Source organism: Equus quagga, chromosome 8, assembly GCF_021613505.1.
Source record: "Equus quagga isolate Etosha38 chromosome 8, UCLA_HA_Equagga_1.0, whole genome shotgun sequence".
Lineage (NCBI taxonomy): Eukaryota > Metazoa > Chordata > Mammalia > Perissodactyla > Equidae > Equus > Equus quagga.
Window position 1 is genome coordinate 12345785 of NC_060274.1, and position 23053 is coordinate 12368837.

General features: G+C 42.7%; 1 protein-coding gene across 10 annotated transcripts in view; it reads right to left on the reverse strand.

The window, feature by feature from the left end:
* Positions 1-23053, reverse strand: part of TIAM2 (TIAM Rac1 associated GEF 2) — a 264594-nt gene that overhangs the window by 36807 nt on the left and 204734 nt on the right. For all 10 annotated transcript variants that reach the window (XM_046669282.1, XM_046669285.1, XM_046669284.1 and 7 more), the window contains one exon: positions 4881-4984. In XM_046669282.1, coding sequence (XP_046525238.1) covers positions 4881-4984 — 104 coding nt within the window. The remainder of the gene's footprint in view (positions 1-4880; positions 4985-23053) is intronic.

Below are 23053 nucleotides of genomic sequence, written 5' to 3' on the forward strand. Positions count from 1 at the left end.
TTTATAAATAAATGATATCTTAATTTGACTTTTTCACAAAAACATCTTACACCCAAACAGATCTTGAAATAATACAGGAGACGCCAAGAAAGGTGAGAAAGATGTATAATTTGAGAATGTTGGAATACAAATCACGCAGCCCAATAATCTTTTTGTCTTCCTTCAGCTTCTTAGAGATGCAAACTCTTAAAAGCAATTCATGTGACAAACTCAAAAGGTTAAGCCAAGTGGGTGAGCAGGCATTAAATATTAAATGCCAGTTATGCTCGTGCTGTGTACTGACACCTAGCTATTAGCGCATGTCCCTTTTTCTTCCCTTGAAAAGATAAACAGGACAAAATATATCTTCAACATGATTAAATTGCAAAGAGCACAACACACAGTCGTCATGCTGTACATCTCCAGATTCCCAAAGCTCTCTGTTCTAGCGACGCAACGCCTACGAACTGTAAAAATAATTGCTGCCAGCGCTACACTAGGTGATTACATAAAATTCTTCCAAAAAGCTGAAAAAATATTTAATCAGGAATAACTAAAGTAAAAACTCACTTACCTTCTAGAACACGGCTTCGCTTTTGTGGATTTTCTTTTACAGCATTAAGCTCATTATAAGTCTGTGCTATACTCCAAGGAAATTTTCCAAAGCCTAAAATTATTTAGCATCTTTAAGTAATTCCTCTCTCTTTTCAAACGTATTTTACAGAGTAAATATTTGAAATTTCCCTAGGACTTCCTGCTATCTTTCTATTTCAAAAGGACAAAACTATTTCAGAGATCCACGTGAAGACATGCATCCTTGGAATGAGAAACAAGAAGTTGACGATGCCACAGAAGAACTGGTATCCGAAAGCAATTCTCTTCTCCTTAGCTGCAAAGAGTGCTTAAAGATTACTGTCAGGATTCCTTCTGGAAAGAAAGGCATATCTTCTCATCTGCATAACAGTCTTTAGACATTTTAGAGTCAAATCGACTTTCAAGACAGAGAAAAGGAAACCATGCAAGCATGCCCACATTTGGAATAGAATCCACACCCCTGAGCATCAAAGCCCTCGTTTACTTACATGCTGGACATGAAAAGGAAAAGTTCAAAGAAACCTGCTCCCTCGGGGAGAAACGATCACATCTACAGTCGGCTGTTGGGAAATGAGTAAGACACGCTCTCTCTCACTCTCATCCCCAGGCAATGAAAAAATCCCAAACTGTTCTTCCAAGTCACACTCACAAGGACGTCCTAGCGCCACCAAGCTCTTCCTCCAAGGCAGCACCGGTGGTTGGGAAAGGCTCACCCCCTTCCTCTGGATTTCCACCCCATGCTGGGAGCCTGCTCGCCCTGGGGAGGCACCAGGTCAGGGCACATGCGGAGACGACAGAACCACAAAGTGCCACCTCTTCAGAGCCAGCTCGGGGAGCTGAACATGGAGCACAGACAGCATTTCTGCAGGGACTGCTCAACACACCTCAAGTTCCCAGAACAAACCAGAAACTCAACCCCCTCACCCAAAGAGAAATTGTTTATTCCTTTCAGACTCCAAACTGTTACCATAGTGCAAGCTAATTGCTAACAATACTGAAAAAAAATCCCCCACACAGTAGAGGTTGACAGGGGCACACAAAGAGCCGTGACAGTAATAGGCACCCTTGAAGAGAAAGAAGGCAATCAATTATGAACCATTTGCAGAAATTGTGGGGCTGTCAAAAGCCCTACTTACAGCTGTGTTTCATCAAGCCAGGGGGCATTTGATTTTCAAGGGAAATTATTCCTTATTCCGAAGTCTAGAATATTGTTAGGAAAATATCCCAAACAACCCAGGTTCAGCCAGGGTCTAATCTGAAAAGAAGCTAATGACCTCTGAGAGGGCTAGATGGGCCTCAGTGGGAAGCCCACAAGGCAGGTCTCCTCAGTGGAGCTGACCACCTCCTGTGGGCACCGTGGGGCAGCACTAGGGTCATCCCGAAAGGTGCACGCCCACACACACTGGGCGTGCGTCATAGAACTGCAAAATCCACTTGGAAAACAGAAGAGGATTGCTTTTAGACATAATTTGATGTTTCCAGGAGGCTAAAAATAATAATAACAATAATAATAATACAGAACAGAAAGGTTTTTTTTAAGTCTCAGATTGAAAACTTTCTTTTCACTAATACCCATCACAACTATTATTTTTGGTGGTCACCAATTCTCCTTTCCCAAGGAACAAAGAACATGTAAACTGAGAAACCGCTTGGCATTTCGCTAGGATTTCTTTAAAATGTACTGAAATCCACTATTACAGATAGATAGATATCTTCAAATTTGAAAAAAGTAAGGTAACTACTTTAGACTTGAGAGGAATTTGGCAGCAAATGGTTAACGTGCAAATACTCTGTTTCCGTATTTTTTCCTTCTGTGTTCTTTGGTATTTATATATTTGCTTTCTTATTTAACTATTTTAGCAATGAAAATTAAAGTCCAGATAACTTCAATTTCAAGCTGAAATGCAGCTTTCGCTCCTTTTCTAAATTTCCTTTTTGTTGTTTAAAGCTGTTTTTGCTAGGGAAGATTTGCCCTAAGCTAACATCTGTGGCCAATCTTCCTCTTTTTTTTTTGTTCTCCCAAAAGCCCCAGTGTATAGTTGTATATTCTAGTTGCAAGTCCTTCTAGTTCTTCTATGTGAGCCACCACCACAGCATGGCAACCAACAGATGGGTGGTGTGGTTCCACGACTGGGAACCAAACATGGTCCACTGAAGCCGTGAGAGCACCAAACTTTAACCAGTAGGCAACAGGGCTGGCTCTCCTTTTCTAAATTTCTAACTGATGCTTCAAGGTTCATTTCATAAATGCTTTGTTTAATTATAATATGCACTGTTAAATAATAGAGTCGAAAGTGGCCACAATGTGGTAACTTCTTGCATATTTATTTTACTAAATCTTAAAGTAAAATACAATTTGGAAAAGAATTTAATTTCATTCTTTAGAACTTTAATGTGGAACTCAAACAGATTCTAACATAAAGGAAACCATCATCCCTAATGGTGTTAAGTGACTTCCCCAAGCTGCCACACTGCGCAGTGCCCCACGGGCACACTTACCTTAAATAGAACACCCAGATTCTTGAGTGTTTCAGAAGCATTGGCTTTTTAAAAGAATTTAAGACAAAACAATCAAAACATATTTATTTAATTCTCTAGAGTCTATTGCTTAAAAAACAACAACAACAAAAAGATGACTATTAGCCATGATATTGGGTTCCCAAAGGTAAATAACCTGGTAGAGATAGAACAGAGTGAGACTAAAAATGCTGGTGATTTCAGTTTAGTAAAAGACATTGCATCCTGGGGGCATAACCAGACCAGTGAAGGCAGCTGACTATTTGCTTTGTATGAGGAAGAGAAGAGAAACGAAGGGAGATTTTGGAGGAGGTGGACAGGGAATGGCAGAGGAGAGCATGGGGTGAGAAAGGGAAAGAAGAGGAGAGGAGAGGCCAGGTGCCCGGGGCCACTGGAATCCTCTCTGAAGCTGGCCGGCCCCTAACCTCATCCACCCTTCTCACAGTGAATGTCCCCAGTCACCAAAGCGTGTGCCACATGGCCACTCACCAAGGGCCTGGCTCCTGGTAGTATTAGTCTAAATCCAAAAGGGGATGGTCTTGCTCTAAGTTTCATTAAATACCTGTCCTAGCTTATATTTCCTCCATTCTTAGTTCATATTTAAGACAAAAGCAAGAAATATAAAACAGAGTTATAATTTCAAAATCCGTTAAAACTGGACTGTGTATTAAAATAGATCACGTCAATCAGGCCATTTCTGAAAGGATAGCTGACTATGAACAGTTAAAAACGTAGGAAAGGAATGGAATAGAACAAGCGTTGGCAAGGATGTGGAGAAATTGGAATTCTCATACATTGCTAGTGGGAAAGGAAAATGCTACAGCACTGTGGAAAACAGTTGGGCTGTTCTTCAAACAGCTAAACATAGAATTACCATATATGTGACCTAGCAATTCCACTCCTCCATGCATACTCAAAAGAACTGAAAACAAGGATCCAAACAGATATTTGTATGCCACTGTTCACTGCAGCGTTACTCACAATAACCAAATGGTGGAAACCACCCAAATGTCCATCCACAGCGGACTGAATAAACAAAATGTAGGATATCCATACAATGGAATATTACTTGGCCATAAAAAGGAGTGAAGGTCTGACACATGCTACAACACGGCTGAACCCTGAAAACATTATGCTAAGTGAAATAAGCCAGAAAAAAAAGGACAAATATTGTACAGATTACACTTATATGAGGTACCTAGAATAGGCAAATGAGACAGAAAGTATAAGAGAGGTTATCAGGGACGGGGGTGGGGGGGGGGGTGTGAATGGGAGTTATTGTCTAATAGGTACAGAGTTTCTGTTTGGCATGATGAAAAGGTTCTGGAAATGGATAGTGGTAATGGTTGCACAATATTGTGAATGTACTTAACACCACCGCAGTGTGCACTTAAAAATGGTTAAAATGGCAAATTTTATGTTTTATAGATTTTACCACAACAAAATGACAACATTGCAAAAATAATTTATCTTCAGCCAAAAAAAAAGTAGGAAAGTAATGGGTAGTAATTTAACGTGACTATGAGAACACCCAGGCTTAGATTTTCCTTGTCAAAACCATCCTAACGTATGAATGCACTGCTCTTTGGTGGCATGCCAGACGTCATGGAGGACAAGTACTTCACTTCAAATGAATAAGGAAACTATTTTCTTTAAGGGAAAAAAATGTTTGTTCTGACTGCTGGACCGAGGGAGAAGATAACTCCATTGGTTTTTCCCTGCCTCTGGTAAAGCTGGGAATTAATGCTTGTCTGCTGGGTTCTTGCTGGAGATTTGGGACAGCGTCTTACCCTGAACGTCTGCTCCATTCTCTCCTTGTGGGAAACCTGATCCAGGGTGCCATCAGTCTGACTCCTTTTCAGGCCAGTTGTGATGTCAGGGACGTTGCTGAAATCTACATGAAAAGTGACAAAAAACATACATAAAAGTGAGTTTGGCCATTTGCAGAGAATAGTAATAACTGGCTTAAAGGCTCAGATAAAGAAAAAGAGGAAAGAAAAAATCAACTAACAACCTAGAAGGCGTCACATTGTGGTTCTTAGGACCCTGAAGTTACAACATGCACAGAGCTGGTCTTCTGAAACAGATGTGGCCTCTCACCGATTGAAGAAGCAACATCTTCTGCCTGTTTTGGTCAAAGGAGACCAATGAGCAATCAAGACAGTGACTTAAATGCCTTGTCACCTTTCCTGTTGCTGTGCAAACTATACTTCACTAAACTCTGATCTTAAATACTTTATTTGGACCAAGAATCAAAGAGCAGTGACTATTGTTGGTACCTCCCTATTTTTGGCTAAGTGAGGGCAAAATTACCAAGCACATCTTGGAAAACCAATAATGTAATATATAGATTCTGATTACAACCCACAACTGGCTCATTTGCAAGCATGATTCTTCTTTTTCTGACATCAACCACAATGCATCCTAAATTGAAAGTGCCAAGAGGAACAGCAAACCTTTGTTAGCTTCCAGAGGAAGGGTTCAGAAATGACATGAACAGTAAGGAGAGCACACAGCTTGCCAGCCTACAGCTATACACACGTCATCCTCAACAATTCTTTCCAGTGGTTCCCAAATTAACAAATTCAAGAATGATGGAAAGATGAGCCTCTATCAAAATAGAGTATAGGTTTCATTCTAATTCTTGTATTTGGTGGACCAGGTAAAACCAGATGGTTTCTGATCCCAATCGGCTACAAGAGGCTATCAATCTTGTACCTGAGTTGACTGAGGCTGAAAAAGCATGCATAGATGTTGACAAAGAAACTGTTTAGCATGATGAGGGCAAGGACAGTGGTCTGTAGGAGACCTTTAGAAGCTATGGGAGCCCTAGAAAGTTGATAAAACTAATGCATAGGAATGCCAGACTGTGATCCATGCTGATATCACCAATTACTACAGGCACTTGCTTCTAAGACAACGGAGGACCAAAAGAAAACATCTGAATGGTCTACAGAATTCTGGAGCTCCAATTTCTTCTTCCAACACCCTAACCCCACCTAGAAAAGGACTAGATAGTCCAAGTCATACTTCATTGCTATTGGTTATAGAGTAAGTTAGCCCAAATAAGGCTGTGCTGATCACAAATGCATGAGCCATCCCGGGGAAAATTTCGGGTAGTGACAACAGGTCGGGATAACTTGGGCTCACCTCTCCCAGGCCCCTAACACCACACCACAGAGGCAGTCCATTTACCAGCAGGTGGACTGCATGGGAAGCAAGATTAGACCCTAAGCCAAAAGTGGTCCACCACTGTTCCCTCATCACTGCCTCCTTAGGCTGCTGTACCTCTATTTAAGGGAGACCAACTGACAGAATTCTCAAAAGAAAAGAGCCTGCATCCTTACTGTGTTCAGCATAAGCACACCTTTCCATCCATCCCTTCAACACGCACTGGCTATTTTCCAGGCACTGTTCTAGGTGCTGGGGATACAAAGATGAATGAGATACAGTTGCTACTCTCAAGGAGAACTTCTAGTCTGGCAGGAGGTGACTGGTGAGGGAGGGGAGACAGAGACACGACTACAGCACAGTGTCCCAGATGATGTGAGGAAAGTCCACACGGTTGAGTGGGGATACTCAGGAAGGAAGTCACTTGTCTGTGGGACCCTAAAAGGCTTCATAGCAAAGGAGCCACTTGAGCAAAGTCTTTAAATCTGAGGGGTATGTATTTGTTCTTAAAGCTGAAGATGACCAGGCAGGGTGGGCAGTGGGGAGAGGGGATTCCAAGACCAGAAGGCAGCTGAGTACAGGCAAATTGTAGGAAGAGCTCAGCAGATCTGGGAACTTGCTGAGTGTGGCTGCAGCCAAGAGAGTAGGGCAGGGCGGGGAGAGTGCCCTGGGATGGAGGAATTGATAGAGGGCAAGACCTTAGGAGAGAAACAGGTCAGAAAGTCACAGCAACACTGCAGGTACAAGGTGTAGGGACCCAGATGAGTGCAGGATAGAGTCACAGCAAAGAAGTGAAGTGAAGACAAAAGTCTGAGCAGGTAGAGCTGCGGGGCTCCCTCATTGCTACCTACTTCATAGAAGGACATACAAAAAAGAGAAGTATCAAGGCAGATGCCTGATAGGTGACTGGGCAGATGGGGAACAGGGCAGGGTGGCAGTGGGAATCACAAGCCTAGCTTTGGCAATGCTGAGATTGAGACACAGGTGGGCCATCTGACGGCAGGTGCCCAAGAGTCAAGTCACCCAGGAAACGTCTGCACCTGGATGTGGATTAGGAGTCATCAGAATACACCCGTCAGTGAAGCCACAGGAATGGATGGTGCCCCCAGAGAGAATGCGCACAGGGAAGAGGACCAAGGAGAGAACCCTGGAAACGCCAATCATAGGGCACAGGGGAGGAGAGGCCCTCAGAGAAGGTGTCTCTCTTTATAGAGACATCACAGAGAAGTATAAGGAAATCAAGAAAGAGCAATGTCACAGAAGCCATGTAATGTGAAAGTACATTAGCTAGTAACAGAATCAAACTTGCCTTATTGCTGCCTTTACCTTGTAAATAAAGAGCTTTGGTATATCCAGACAGTTCTATCAGGTATAGGAAATATGACACACAATGAATTGATGCATTTATTCGTGATGAAGATTTCTACAACACCTGCCGTACGTCAGGTATGTACTAAGTTCTAGAGATGCAAAGACAAAGGCAACCTCACATCCCCTGAAGATGTCAGAGATGGCATGGGCATAAGGAGCTCTGGAGCCGGCAGAAGCCAGATGGATGCTAGTGAAAATAACATGGCTGATGTCAAAAGCAGGCGCCATGTGAATTCTGAGTCATCCATTCAATATATTCACAAAACTTTGGAACTTAAATGCTGAAAACTCCCCAAACCATGTTTTACCTCTTACAAAGGCAAAAGGTTTACTTGGTAATAGAACATCTGACATCCTTCCTATCAAAACCCTGCCCACCCCAGGATGAAAGGCTTTGCTATGAATCAGTGAGGCTCCTCTATCAACCTAAGTACCCCTCAACCTCAGGGAGCCGTCAGTGGTGCTTGGATCCTCTCTGAGGCATGAGCTTGGACAGGCTGGATCACAGAAGCCAACTCCCATTGAGGCTGGCCCCAGGGATCCCAGGGGAGGAGGCAGCTCTGAGCGGTCCCTGAGCCTTGCCAAGATAGGAAATCTCAGGGCTGTTCCACCACCCAAATGTCACAGAGGCAGAATGGTCTCTGGGCATAAACAGGATCTCTGTGGTGACTGATTCCTTTTCCAACCCCACCAGCAATGCGCCAGGACTCCTGGAGACGGCAAAGCACAGGGGAAGGGAACTGACAGTGTCCACGGCTGCAGATCCCAGCTACAGGAGCCTCAGATCTCCCCAGGACTTGTATACCTGTAAAAAGCAGTGTTCCCTTAGCGTTCTTTCTAGAAGAAAAATGAGAACAAAGCACGTTCTGGGAGAATAGCAGACTGGCTAAAAAAAAAAAAGGGTAGGCCGGTAAAATTTGAATGTTATTTACAAAGCTGTTTCAAGCAGGCCCTGCACTGACATCCTGTCCTGGGCGCTAGAAGCCTATGTATTGCCCCATTTAGACTCTGCCCATGTCCTGAGCACCAGCTGCTGAAGCGAGTAAAGATATCCTTCCCATCCCAACCAAAAACCGGCTTCCCACCTTGGGAGAGCCTCCTCGTGCGGACACGTTCACTGTAACACGTGTTAGGACACTTCGTCTCTATCAGACAATAATGAGCACGTGCTTCTTGCCCACCTCGTGCTCAGCACGCTACAGTACAGATGTTCAAACTCGCTCCAGAAGAGTTTTTGGCCAACATGATTGTAAATAATGAAAAATAACAAAATTACAAATTCAAGTCAAGACATCTATTTATATCTGGTAAACACACCCTTTCATCCGCTCCTTCTTGTTCCTTGTGGAAATTAAGTATTTGGGGTGAGGTCTAGCCATTTGAAACATCTAACCTCTAACATGATCAACAAGACCTTCTACTCAGCAGTCGCGTGAGAAGAGCTGCATGGTCCCAAGTCATTGTCTCGGGGTCTCCATTTGCTCCTACTCATTCAGTTTATTCACTCCCTCGTCAGATGGGTGCTGAGCACTGCACACCCACCGGGTACCAGGTAATATGTCAGGTGCCACGCATGAAACCAGGGTCAGACATCTTGCTCCTTTAACTAAAAGACATTTTTTGGAGAGTGACGACACACCAGGCAGGCTATCCCAGAAGATGACTGCCTCCCTGCTCTCCTGCCCACCCCACAGATCCTTACAGAAAACTGGGAGTACGAGACACCTAGTAACTCAGGGTCTTCCTGTTCTGTGCGTCAGTACAGACCCTACTAGTGTCACTGTCACCCAGGCAGCTAGCTACCCCAAATCCTTTACAATTAAAGGGCAAAACCTGTGTTCAAGTAACATCCTGGGTATCAACTTAAAAATAGAAACATCAGGAAATGCTAAAGTTAAGGTTGCCTCGCCTACAGAGCTTGTAATGTGAATTCAAAGCGTCATTTCCATCAGTTCCAAATCCAATCTAGTGTAGGTGACGTGCAGGAGTGTGGGCTTTGCCATTTGTTCCCCTTGGCGTTAAGAAGCACTGGGATATCGAGGTGCTAACTCTGAAATGCATAAGGAGGATCTTTTGGAAATGGGTGGCATTGGGAAGGCTGGGGGAGGTCAGCTGGTGTCCCTGCTGGTCTCCTGCGTGCTACTTACTCCTCAGGAGCTCTCACTCTGCTCAGCAGGCAGCTACGATGTCTGTTCATCTAGCTGATGCCATCCATAATCCCATTCTTGCTGGCTGCCTCCTCCCTGCTCAACCAGTTAGCAAGGGAACAGGCAACAAGTTCTTCCCAGTCCCCGGACACCCACCCAGGTGGCTGCCAGCAGAGCCTGGAGTCACCAAGCAACTTCTGGTTGTAAGGAGGGTGGGAGAGGTGCTCTCCTGTGCAGCAGCCAGGAGCCAGCCTCCAGAGGACAGACTGATGAAGAACCCCCTACCCAAAAGTCTGAGCATGCCTCCTGCATTCTCAGAAATAGAGCCTCTAAGAGGAATTGGGTTAAAATCTCAAGATGACATCAATCTCTGGGGCCGAAAACAGGAAAGCAAAACGAGAGTGAAGCCAGGTACCTGAGGTAACGTTACTGTAAATGTTCCATAAGAACATGGTTACCCTCCAACCTGTTACCAACACAGAAACAGATGAAAAGAAGTTAATAAATAACCTTAGTCTCCATTAGATGTATTTGTCGGGCCCACATGCTTGCTTCACAGTCCATGCATAATTACAGCTTGCTAATTTGTTGTTTTCTTGCCTAACCAAAGGAGTGACTCAGGGGTCGCAAAGATTTATGAGCTCATTTTACAGAGGAAAAAGAATGCCTTAAAGGAAGTTACGACCACCAGACAACCAGCCCCCGGCTGCTGCTGATGCCAAGAAGTATGGTTGCTCAAGGTCTTACCAGAAGTGAAAGAAACATGAACTTCCCCTTTGTTTCCCCTAAACTCTTCCTCCCAAGCCCTGCAGCCCTATAAAGATCCCCTGCTTCCTTCTTTTGTTAAGTCTGAACTGAGAGAACCTACTCTCCCACCTTCTCATTTTGGCCAATCCGAATAAACCTTTCTACATCTCCTAGCACGGTACTCAGTGATTGGCCTACTGCAGCGCATCAGGCACAGACCTGAGATTAAGAGGTTTAGTATCAAGAGGAGAACATTTCTTTTCCCCTATTAGGGACAATAAGACTTTGTTGAGAAATCAGTGATGGTAGTCACAGCATCCTAAAAAGCTCTGCTTCAATTTGTGAGCTGAAGATTCATGTGAAGCAGACTGAAAGGATAGGCAATGAGAATGGAAATTATTTTTAAACTATGCTTTTCATGCTTCAAAGCATACATTGTAGGACACTGATTCTCAGTACTATCAGATCCACAGCCCCCTTTGGGATAACATGTACTTTTACTATCCTGAAATAAAATTCATTCTTAATATATTACTCTATCTCCACACATAATTTCATAAAAAGTAATATAATGCCCTAATAGTAACTCAAAGAGCAAAACAAATGGAAAGTAATTTGTAATTTTAAAAGTATGGGTGTTTCAATATGTAAATGCGTGGGCACAACCTCTCTTTAAGCCATGATGAAGCTGTCCAATGCTTGCACCTCATAGAATCATGGTGATGTCTCCACTTTGTCAGAGACCGATGCCAGCATGTCTTGGTGGAGATTTAAATGCATATGGGGTGTTGCCATCAGTAACATGATTTTCCAAAAGGGCAAAAAATCTTGACAAAGTTCTGAACCAACAGAGGACAAACTTCCCTTGATTGATTGGGTTGTTGCATTGCTAGAAAATTCAAAGTACCCTAACTGTAGAGAAAAAATAATTTGTGTTTATTTGTAAAATGGAGTCAGTTCTTGGCTCAGATCATTACACGTTTTTCATCTACATGAAGGTTTAGTAGATCAATTCTTCAGTGTGAGATATTAACCTGAGCATGCAGGACACCCAGCAACCATGTCCCCAACCACTGAATGCCACTGTCCCCCAATTCATTATAAAAACCAAAAACAGACCCATAAACTAACCAAAGGTCACTGGTGGGCAATGTCTCATCTGCTGAGAACCACCTCTGCTCTCTCTGCAGCAAGGACCTGAACTTCACATCTGGGGCGGCTGGGGGGCAGAGGGGGTCAGTGACACCAGAGGATGCAAAATGCACCAAAAAGCACCCAGCCCAGAGCAGGTGCAAAGTGATATTAGCTCCCTCACTTCCCAAAGAAAGATGAAATATGCTCACAAAAGCAATTAAAAATACAGCATTCAGATAAATAATATAGCATATTTAATTGGGGCTCTCATCTCAGGTTCAGAAAGGTTTAGTTGATTAAATCACTAACCCTGAGACTCCCTATGAGGTAAAAACTAGAGAAGGACAATCTTCTATTAAAAAGATGGAAAAAAAATCTAAAAAATAATATCAGAGAAGTTACAAGTAAATGACAAACGGTTTAATTAAGTTTTCAACTACGTAATCTCCTGTGGCATTAGAATTGTACAACTGTGACATTTAATACAGTCATACATCACTTAATGATGGGGATACTTCTGAGAAATTCACCGTTAGGCAACTTCAACGTTGAACAAACATCACAGAGTGCACTTACACAAACCTAGATGGTACAGCCTGCTACACACCCAGGCTACATGGTACTGATCTTATGGGACCACTGTCGAATATGGGGTCCGTCATTGATCAAAACATCGTTAAGCAGTATACAACTCTAGTTTTATATCTACTTACATTCAGATAACATAGTTTGTGTGAATTATGTTCTTAATCTACTCCATTTCTTCAATTTCTCAGAATTTCCATTATGCAAGTTCATAAATGAACAGCTGGTAGAGAATCAACAAATCTTAGATCTAAAAAGAAACTTAGAAATTATCCAATTCAGTTCCTTCATCTTATGTATCTCTTTTGTTTTTTAAAAACAAGTGTGAACACAATTTTAATAAAAAAGTACAGATTTTGGTAAATCAAAGCTGGAAGGATACGGCATTTGTAAATACAAAATTATAGGGTTTTTTTCAGTTCTCCAAGCTTTGCCGACTATTATAAAATTCTGTATTAATGTTCATAATGCACAGTTTATCATGTTGCCAAGAGCACATTAAGCATTGAGTTTGCGCAGAGAGCTTAAAATCTCTCACCTTTTAAATTTAAATTTGCAAACTTTATATAGCATGATTATTTTTAATTAACTCAGATTTCCCTAAATTTTACTCATGCTTTTACTTAGAAATGGTTTGTGACATCTTTCATTAATGACATTTGCTGTGCTCTGTCAACCAAGCAAGTATTACTATCGATCAATGAAACAGAATGAGAATAAAACCATTTAAATGAAATAATAGACGGAGTATTCAGTGAGAGAAAAAAATAACTTCAAATTGACCGCATTCAAAGGCTGGTCAAGCCCTAAACTGCACCATTAACAAAGAGATCACCATTAATTTGTGCTTCTGTATAGACAAAAATTAATCTACTTTTCTGAAGATACCTAGGACTCTACATTTCTTTATTGTTATTATTCCTGGGTCAAGGATATTTAAGACAGCAGTTTAAATGTCATTATTAAGCTTGCAGAGAAGTAAATTCTATCATAGCATAAATACTATGTCAGAAAAATGGAAATTTCATACATCTTCCAAGTCCACTTAACCTTAGGTCACATTTCAACTGGTGATGTTCGTGACAATGCAAGGTCTCTGGTGATAGAGAGAAGTAAATACTGGTAGTAAATGTTTCTTAATAGCAGGCTGCCATGATTTGATTCAACTGCCTTGTGATAAATATCCTCAACATCTGAAAGAATACTTAGAGGAATAGGAATATGGCAGGTTTATCAGGGTAGAAATGTGCTCAGGCCACCTTCATGCTGATTACAACATAATGGAGGATACAACCCTCTTAGAAAAGGGGAGAAGGGAATTTAGGTAAACGATGTCAGGTAGAGCCATATTCTCATTCTCCAGGCAGGCTATGCCTGTGACAGAGGCATTGTGGTCAGCCCATAGAAAGAAGGAGAAGGGCCTCCCATTGGACTTTATCCAATTTTTTATGAAAAATACAAGGTCAACGATAAAAGAGATCTTCCGCCAAGGTTTCGGTTGCACCAGAAACTGATAGCCCCCAGAGCTAGGAGGTCCTAGATGCCACACTTAATTACATTCAGGGGTTAATAACAGATGCCACTCCATTTCAGACACTTAAAGAACTTTAATAAAGGAGAATTTAAGCTGAAATCCCTTACGAACTACTTAGTTGGAATTCTATTTAAAGACCTTGAAAAGAAACCTTAAAAAAAAGCACACACAAGATTCTACTAGGGGAGGTGCTATGGGAAAAAGAACACCTGAGTAACTCTAGGGAAGTAATATTGTTCTGTGGGATTAAAAGAGGGCAAAATAGAATATTATCCGGCTATAAAGAGGAATGAAGTCCTCCTGGTTCATGCTACAACACAGACGAACCTAGAAAACATCGTGCTAAATGAAAGAAGGCAGACACAGTAGGTTATAGCCTAGGACTCCATTTATACGAAATATCCAGATTGGGCATATCCCCAGAAACAGAAAGTAGATTAGTGGTTGTCAGGGGCTGGGGGTGGGGAAAGAATGAGGAGGGACTGCTAATGGGTACAGGGTTTCTTTAAGAAGTGATGAAATGTTCTAGAATTAGGTAGTGGTGATGGTTGCACAACTTTGTAAATATTCTAAAAAACACTGAATTGTATACTTTAAAGGTGAATTTTACAGTATGGGAATTACACTCAGTTTTTAAAAAAGAAGGTAAGTATGCCAGTGCAAATTTTATAGGAGAGAAATGAGAGTCACACGAAATATATGGTCCCATTACTGCAACGTTAATGAAAATCCGTGTGAATTACCAAAAAAGGCACAGGAACAAAGAAAGTGAAACTGTTATGACACAACTGACCTTTCCTGAACTGAGAAAGCCCCAAATGATCACATGGCAGACAGTTCCTAATCGCCACGCCCAGCCCCCCAGATGAGAAGACAAGGGCCATCATCAATTCAGTTACATCTAAATTGGTTTTCCTGCAGAGCACGTTATGACTGAGTTTTACTCTATGTACATTAATACAGAAGTGTTTCAAAGGAAAAGTGGTTAAAATCCAGACATTTTCCTCTACATGGAGGGAAAAACAAGATGACACAGTTCTCTGCTATCTACCGTGGACCATGACCGTGTCCAAGTTACCAGCAACTGAATGAGTCTCTGTGCCTTGATTTCCCCAGCTGTGAAAGTAAAGTGCTAACAATACATCTCTGCTGTGTCAGGGTGACGTAAGAGCTAATTAATGCTTCTAAGGCTCTTGGCGACCTTTCTGTTGAGACAGCCTGCTATTACTATGAAGCCTTAACAAGCACCTTTGCGACAGCAGTCAAGACCTGAGTCTATTTAAAGAGGTGATGAGATTTTGTCGTAAAACCAAAATGGAATGCTGGATCCATTACGTTGCTTTTTCACTTCACAAACTTTTGTAAGAAATGCACATTCCTACAGTCATTTAAATCGGTGCTTTAATCATATTAAATAACTGAATTTTAGGGAAAGAAATGTTAAACTGTTTTGTCCAATCCTTCATTTTAAGAGTTGAGGAAACAGACATTAGAGTCACCAGCCCAAGGTCAAGGACAAAGCTCAGAGCCAGAATCTAGATTCCCTTACCCCACCCAGATCCATAGCCTCTTATAAATGTTACTGCCCCAAATTAAACTCAAAACACATCCCACTACTAGCATTGACCTACAATAGTGACGCACAAGTTGCTGTTCCTTTTTACTTGTGGTTTCGGTTTATCTGCCAAAACAACCCTGTGTCACGGGCACCCGTTAGCCCACTAAAGTTGCAGAGCAGAGCAGCGCAGACGTGGGGCACGAGCTGGCTCCTGTCCTCTCAGGAGATGCAGTGACACTCTTTGGAGCTGGGGCATATGGTTCTCAGCTAAGCAGCGTCGTGGGCCATCCCAGAGTCCCCTACACACGTGTGCAATTGAGCAGAGTCTTCCACCTGGAGAGTCTCCAGCACAATTCCTTTGCAATCAGATTTATAAAGAGGAAATCTGCGAAGCTTCGAGACATGCTCCAAGGCATCTTTTTATACCCCCAGAACCTAGGCTCAGGGACACGGCCTTTCCTTCATACTGAGAGACTCCCATGAACCTTGCTCTCTGAACAGGTATCTGAGTGAACGCCTGCTGTTCACCAAGAATTGTGCTAGCTGCTGTGTCTTAAACATCACTGTAGTCCTCAAAGTCCCTGTTTTTCAAGCGATTTTCAGTCTATTAGGTAAATTATGACAAGCACACAGAGTGATATTGCAAGGCAATAAATCTTATCTTCCAGATCATGGATACAGACAAAACGTGTTCAGAGTTCAAAAGAGGAAGAGCCCACGATCCCTCCAGGTGACAGGCAGCCAGCCCCCTACTTCTTACAGAATACAATCCTAAAAGTATGAAAACTGAGTTTATAGGTATTGCGTAGACTTCTATTCCCAGAGATCTAAACAAATTATAAACTTTCTATTTACGCCTCACCTTTTCAACACACCTGATACATATCTCAATCTTCTCCTCCTGCCCCAGTGCACACACAGGGACCTGTTGAAGATCAGGGAATGTCCCCCTGGGGCTACAGGCTCACTGGCAGGGGCACACGTGATTTGGGGGTCATAGGTATTAAGCTTACAAAACCTAGGCTTCTTATCAACATTTTCAGCCCCCTTTTTGCCCTCAATCATTTTTATAAAATAATAATGACGAAATTCAATAAACATTCGAGTAATTTTCTGATACTACTACGCAAAGATGCCTAAACTTCACAGAAGTGTGATGTGGTCATCAACTGAAACATACAAGTCAGAATGACATTCACAAGTGGCAATTTAGGAGTAAATGATTAGTGTTGGAAAGATAATCACATAGAAGTTGAGACTAGCACTCCTTCTGTTTACGAGCTTCTGAGTGCATCACTGGAGATTCCAGATTCTGTAGGAAGCCCGCTGGGAGAGTTTTGAGTGGAAGGGGCACCAGCCACTCTATAAACTGTTTCATATGGTCCAGTGTCTGCCCACGGACCAGGGGCAGCGATCAGGGCTCCTCCCAGAAGAGACAAAATAATTTTGCTAACAATTTCATATGCCTCTTTCCATATAAGTTTTCCCAGAGCCACTAACAAGTAACGAAACTGGATAATCTGAACTTTGTCACATTTTCCTATAACTCGTTAAAAGATGTTAACAGCCAAAAAGCAAAAAAGGATAAAAGATCAAAGGCTTTATACATGGGAATGGACAATTTATAAATAGATACTCAGAGCTCGGTACTGTAGGATCAGAAAGAAATTTATAAGATGCAACAAATCATAACTGAATTGTTTGAAATGAAAGGAATTGATTTGCTGGCACTTGTATTTCAAACTTTGAGTGTTTTCTCCTATAAATAAACATGTTTCTGCCTTACCCCCGAGTGAAAATCTGGAAAGCAGAAAAGTTGCCACTCAAATCTCCTCCCTTGCCCTTTGTCATTAATTTTGATGAATTTTGCAGGATTTTATGGATGGGCTTTCATTATAAGCCATTTCCAAACCATTTTGGAAGCAGCTGGGATATTCATTATAAATATAGAGGCTTAACCCAAGGTGTTCCAAAATGAACTCCTGGTTTTGCCCCAAAGCTGCTTCCCCGTCTAAACTGATGACAACCCCATCCTTCCAGTGGCTCAGGCCAAACCTGGGAGTCATCCCACCTCCTCTCCCGTCCTCACACCCCACGCCCGATCTCTGAGCAAGTTCTGTTGGCTCTACCTCCATTGCTACCACAGAGAGCAAAGCCACCATAGCCTCTCGTGTGCATTGCTGCAAAAGCCTCTGCCCCATTCTTGGCCCCTACAGTCCATTCTCGACAGTCAGTGATCCTTTTAAAACATTGGTCAGATCAGGTGACTGGTCTGCTTAAACACTTTGCGTGGGGGGGGGAGGGGGTCTTCGTTTTCTTCAGAGTAAACGTCAGCCCTGGAATTGGCCTGAAAGCCCTCCCTGACGCGGCCTCACACGTCCTCTCGGGCCTCCCTTCCACCGTTCCCCAGTTCCCGCACTCTGCTTTAGGCACGCTGGACTATTTGCTGCTTACGTCTCCATCTCAGGGCACCCGCTGACTATTCCCTCTGTCTGGAAAGCTCTGCTTCCACACATGCGCACGGCTCCATCCCTCACCGCCTTCACATCTTTGCTCCGTGCCTCGGTCTTACTGACAACCACTGGCCGCCCTATTTACCATTGCAGCTGCCCGTCTACCCCAAGTCCCTCCTACCCCGATCCATCTGTTTTCCATCATACTTATCACCTGTCAGGGTACTGTAGAACTTACTTATTCATTATCTTTACTGTTTACGATCAATTTCCACGCACTGAAATACAGCTCCACATAGGAAAGGAGTTTTACTGCTGTACCTGTTATCTGTGCCTGACACACAATAGGAAGCCACTAAATATTTTTCAGTAAGTACATGAAAGGAAAGTAGAAAAAAAAGACTTTTGTCTGGAGACCACTAGTTCTCAGCTTGGCCCCAGGGCATTCTCCCTTAGTAATGAGTTCTTGGTGGTCTGGTAGGTAGGTAGAAAACTGCATGTCTCATTTCATGGACTAACAATTCAGGATCCATGGACTTAATGCAGGATTAAGATTAAAACTAAGTATAGTAGCTCATTTCCCAACTTCAAGGAAGAAAGAATTCTCAAAGTCAAATTATTTGCATCACAAATCAACCTCCTAAACAAAGCCGTGATTCCCTTCTTAGCTACAAGCTTTATTTTCTGCACTTATACCACCCACATTTTACATGCAATGTAAGCATTAGCATCCTGTTGAAAAACAAAGCTAATATTGGAAATGGAAGAGCTGGGGATTTTTTTTTTTCTTTTTTAAAGCTTAAGTCCTGTCATTCCTATATCCTTTATTCATTTATTCATACCGTCAAGCACATATTTATTGAGTGACTCTGCTTATGTGTCTGGAGATTTATTGGTGATAAAATACAAGTAAGACAGGGAGCCTGTGCTGAGGGAGGGCACTGACCTCTATGTACCTGAGTGCTCTGATGGAGGGAAGCGCAGACTGCCTGTCACCACCGTGCCACCCCTCTCTCCACCCCACTGCAGCCTGGCCCATGCCTTTATCATTTCTCTCCGGACTATTAGCAGCTTCAAAGGGCCCCCAGTCGCCCGTGGATCCTCACCACCCAGGCTCCCCAGCCTGGCATACAAGACCCGTGCTCACCTGTCCAGCCTTATCTTCTCCATCTTCCCCATTTATACTCCACCCTCCAATAACCCTGAATTACTCATACTACCCTCCCCAGCAAGACACCGCCCCCCCCACACACACACATACAACTTCTCTGTGCCTGGAATGGGCTCTGGAATGCTTTCTTCAAGGTTTAACACGAGTGAGACCCTCCTCAAAAGTGGTCTTGAGGGGCCAGCTCCAAGGCCAAGTGGTTAAGTTCATGCGCCCTTCTCCAGTGGCCTATGGATTTGCCGGTTCAGATCCTGGGCGAGGACCCAGCACTGCTCATCAGGCCATGCTGAGGCGGTGTCCCACATAGCAAAACCAGAAGGACCTACAACTAGAATATACAACTATGTACTGGGGGGCTTTAGGGAGAAAAAGGAAAAAAAAATTGGCAACAGATGTTAGCTCAGGTGCCAATCTTTGTGAAAAAAAAAAGTGGCCTTGATATCCTGGAACATGAGTTTTCCACTCCTGCTGTACTGCTGCTCCTTGTGCACTGTAACAGCCCATCTCAGAGTGTGGTCTGTATGCTCCTGGGGTCACGGAGACCCTTTCAAGGGGTCTGCAAGTTCAAAATTCTTGCACAATACTAAATGCCATTTGCCTTTTTCTCTCTGAGGACATTTGCCCTGATGGCGCAGGGCAGGGGTAGGTAGATCTGCTGGCATCATAGCCTGTGTCAAGGAAGTGGTACCAACCGTACTGGTCATCATTCGAGTCTTCATTACCACATGCTTATATCAAGAAACATGCCAGGTTCACTCAAGGATGTCCTCAATGAAGGAGTAAAAATGATTGATTTTACTACATCTCAACTCTTGGGAACGTGTTTGGGAAGTACCCATACAGCTTGTCTGCAATGGCTGTTTCTCGAAAAAGCATTTACAACGATTGTGTTGCAAGCTGAACTTGTTGCTTCTTTCACAAAACACATTTTTTACTTGAAAAAACAACAAAAAACAAATATTTAAAGAAAATGTTTTCTTTAAAATAAAGAAAGCAAGTCTTTCACTTCCAAGAAAAAAAAAATGACAGTATTTGTAGATATAATTCAAACTTTCCAGCAAAAAAAAAAAAATCTTGGAAAACTTGTGGCCATCACTGTGAGTTTGACAGCTTCTAGATACTTCAAGACTTTTCCAGTGAGATTGGTTGTGACGGTAAAGAATGTGATTTTTAGAGCTGAATAATGACATGTCCTTATTCAAAAGATCGGCATAACCTAGTGACCTAATATTTTCCAAATAATCATTGAATGTTACAAAATCGTACATGAGTAATGGATCCAGTCAAAGTGCAAGACAGGCCAATGGATTGTAACGTGACCAAGGAAGACAAGTCCACCAGTAATATTTCAGATTCACACTGCAACTAACCTTGAGAAAACTACCACTGTTGAGTTTTGGTGTAATAGTAAAGAAGAATATCCACAATTATCTGAAAAGATTATTAAAATACTTCTCCCTTTTCCAACTACACATCTATGTGAGGTTGGATTTTCTTGATACCACTTCCACCAAAACAATACACTGCAACAGACTGCATGCAGAAGCTGATAGAAGAATGCAGCTGTCTTCTCGAGACACACATTGAAGAGATTTGCAAAAATGTAAAACAATGTTATTCTTCTCACTGATTTTTTTCTTTGGTTTGAAGAACTAGTTCATTAAAACTACGCTCATTGTGGGGTCAGTCCCGTGGCCTAGTGGTTAAGTTTGGCGTGCTCCACTTTGGGGGCCCAGGTTCAGTTCCCAGGCACAGACCTACAGCACTTGTCAGCAGCCATGCTGTGGTGGCAGCTCACATACAAAATAGAGGAAGATTGGTACAGATGTTAGCTCAGGGCAAATCTTCCTCAGGAAAAAAGAAATGCTAATTGTGTTAACATGAAGTAGATTCATTATTGTTACATTAAAATAAATTTTAATAGATACACATTTTTTAAATTTCTCAGTTTAAATTTCTAATACCATAATTATCAATAGATGTAACCCACATAATTAATTTTGAGGTCCCTGATAATTTTATACAACAAAGGATTTGGAGACCAACAAGTTGAGGAACTGCAGAACTACAGCAATTATGATGGTGGATGGTGATTGCTGCCTGTTCACACGTCTGCCCTGTGCCCCCCATTGTACACCCTGAAGGTGGGGACTGTGGGTTTTTAGTTTTGTATCTCTGCCACCAAACCCAGTGGTGGCCATACAAACACAAATTTATTATCTTACAGTTCTGGAGGGCAGAAGACTAAAATGGGTCCGCAGGGCTGTATTCCATCTGGAGGCTCTGGGAAGAATCTGTTTCCATGCTTTTTCCAAGTTTCTAGAAGCTGCCTGCATTCCTTGGCTCACAGGTCTGAATGACTCCAATCTCTGCTTATGTCATTACATCTTCTCTGATTCGGACTCTCCCTCCAGCTTCTGTCTTACAAAGACCCTCATGATGACACTGGGCCCACCCAGATAATCCAGGATAACCTCCCCATTTCAAGATTCTTAATTTAATCACGTCTTTGAAGTCCCTTTTGCCATGTAAATTCCTTTTGCCAAATTCCCAGGTTCCAGAAATTAGGATGTGGATGTTCTTGGAGGGCCATTATCTGCCTACTGCAGCCATGTATGAAGATAATGTAGCCAAAAGAAAAAGCAGAGAAATACCCCACCATTTCAGTCTCCAGACCAGGATGAGAAGGAAACAAACAACAATGATCACCTCTGAGAGAGGAACTGGTGGGAGAAATTTATCTACTTTATTTATTTAACAAACACTTACGTGGCCTTTACTATGTGCCGGGCACAACCTAGTGCTTCCCAAATATTAGCTCATTCATCTGATGAGAATCCTAGCCTATTTTAAAGTTGCAAAACCTCAGCACAGAGAGCTGAAGTCACTTGGTTGGTCACACAGCTTGGCGAGCCTGGAGCCAAGACTTGAAGCCAGGTGGTCCAGCTAGTGTCCTTGCTCTTAACCACTTCACCATATAGCTTAGGGGGACTTCTCTAGCACTCACTAAACTTTGATGCTGCTGGAATCTGGAACCATGCACATGTATTACCAATCCAAAAAATTAAAAGTGCAGTCACAAGATAGCTGTCTGTAGAAGTGAGAGCTGAAAGGAGACGTCCTTCCTGATGGTCTCGATTTCTTCACAGGGAGGAATAAAGTCAGGACAGTAATTCTTGTTCTTCTTCTTCTTTTTTTGTGAGGGAGATTGGCCCTGAGCTGACATCTGCGCCAATCTTTCCTCTATTTTATATGGGACACCACCACAGTATGGCTTGACAAGCAGTGCTAGGTCCACGCCTGGGATCCTAATCTCTGAACCCCAGGCTGCCAAAGCAGAGTGCGCAAACTTAACCACTATGCCACTGGGCTGGCCCCAGGACTATAATTCACTTTTTAGCCCATTACGAAAGAAGGGGAACAAAAATGGAAATGCAGACAAGCACCATTTAGCAGTTTGTACTCGTAACAGCCACAGAAACAGTCAGATCTCTTTTCTCCCTTTACGTGACAGTCTATAAAGCTTCCTCTTTCCAACAGTTAACACAGCTCCAAGGAACTACTACTTCAGAGCGGTCTGACCCGCTCTGCATGCACAGGATTCTGTTTGATCCAGTCATCCCAAACTCTCAAATGGCTATTAAAAGTGACATATGCAACAGAAATTTCATACAGTGCTCTTCGGAGAAATTCTGTAGATTTTCACCTGAAAGCTGAATCTGTATTTGATGTTCAGAGGGAGAATATAGAACTGCTTTTTACTCAAAATGCTGGCAAACCTTATTTACCAGCTTCTCCCTCAGCTCCAACACTACCTCGTCCTCTTTGCTATGGGGACTCCAGCTGTCCCTACTACAGGCCAGGGAGGTGTTATTCTTCCTGCTACACCCCTAACGGTGACCTGTGAGGACCACACCATTAGTGGATAGGGCTTCACAATGCTGAGGAGCACTTCAGGGTTTTTTCCCATGCTTTTTATTGGTGAGGAAGATTGGCCCTGAGCTAACATCTATTGCCAATCTTCCTCTTTTTTTTTTCTCCCCAAAGCCCCAGCACATAGTTGTATATCCTAGTGCTAAGTCCTTCTAGTTCTTC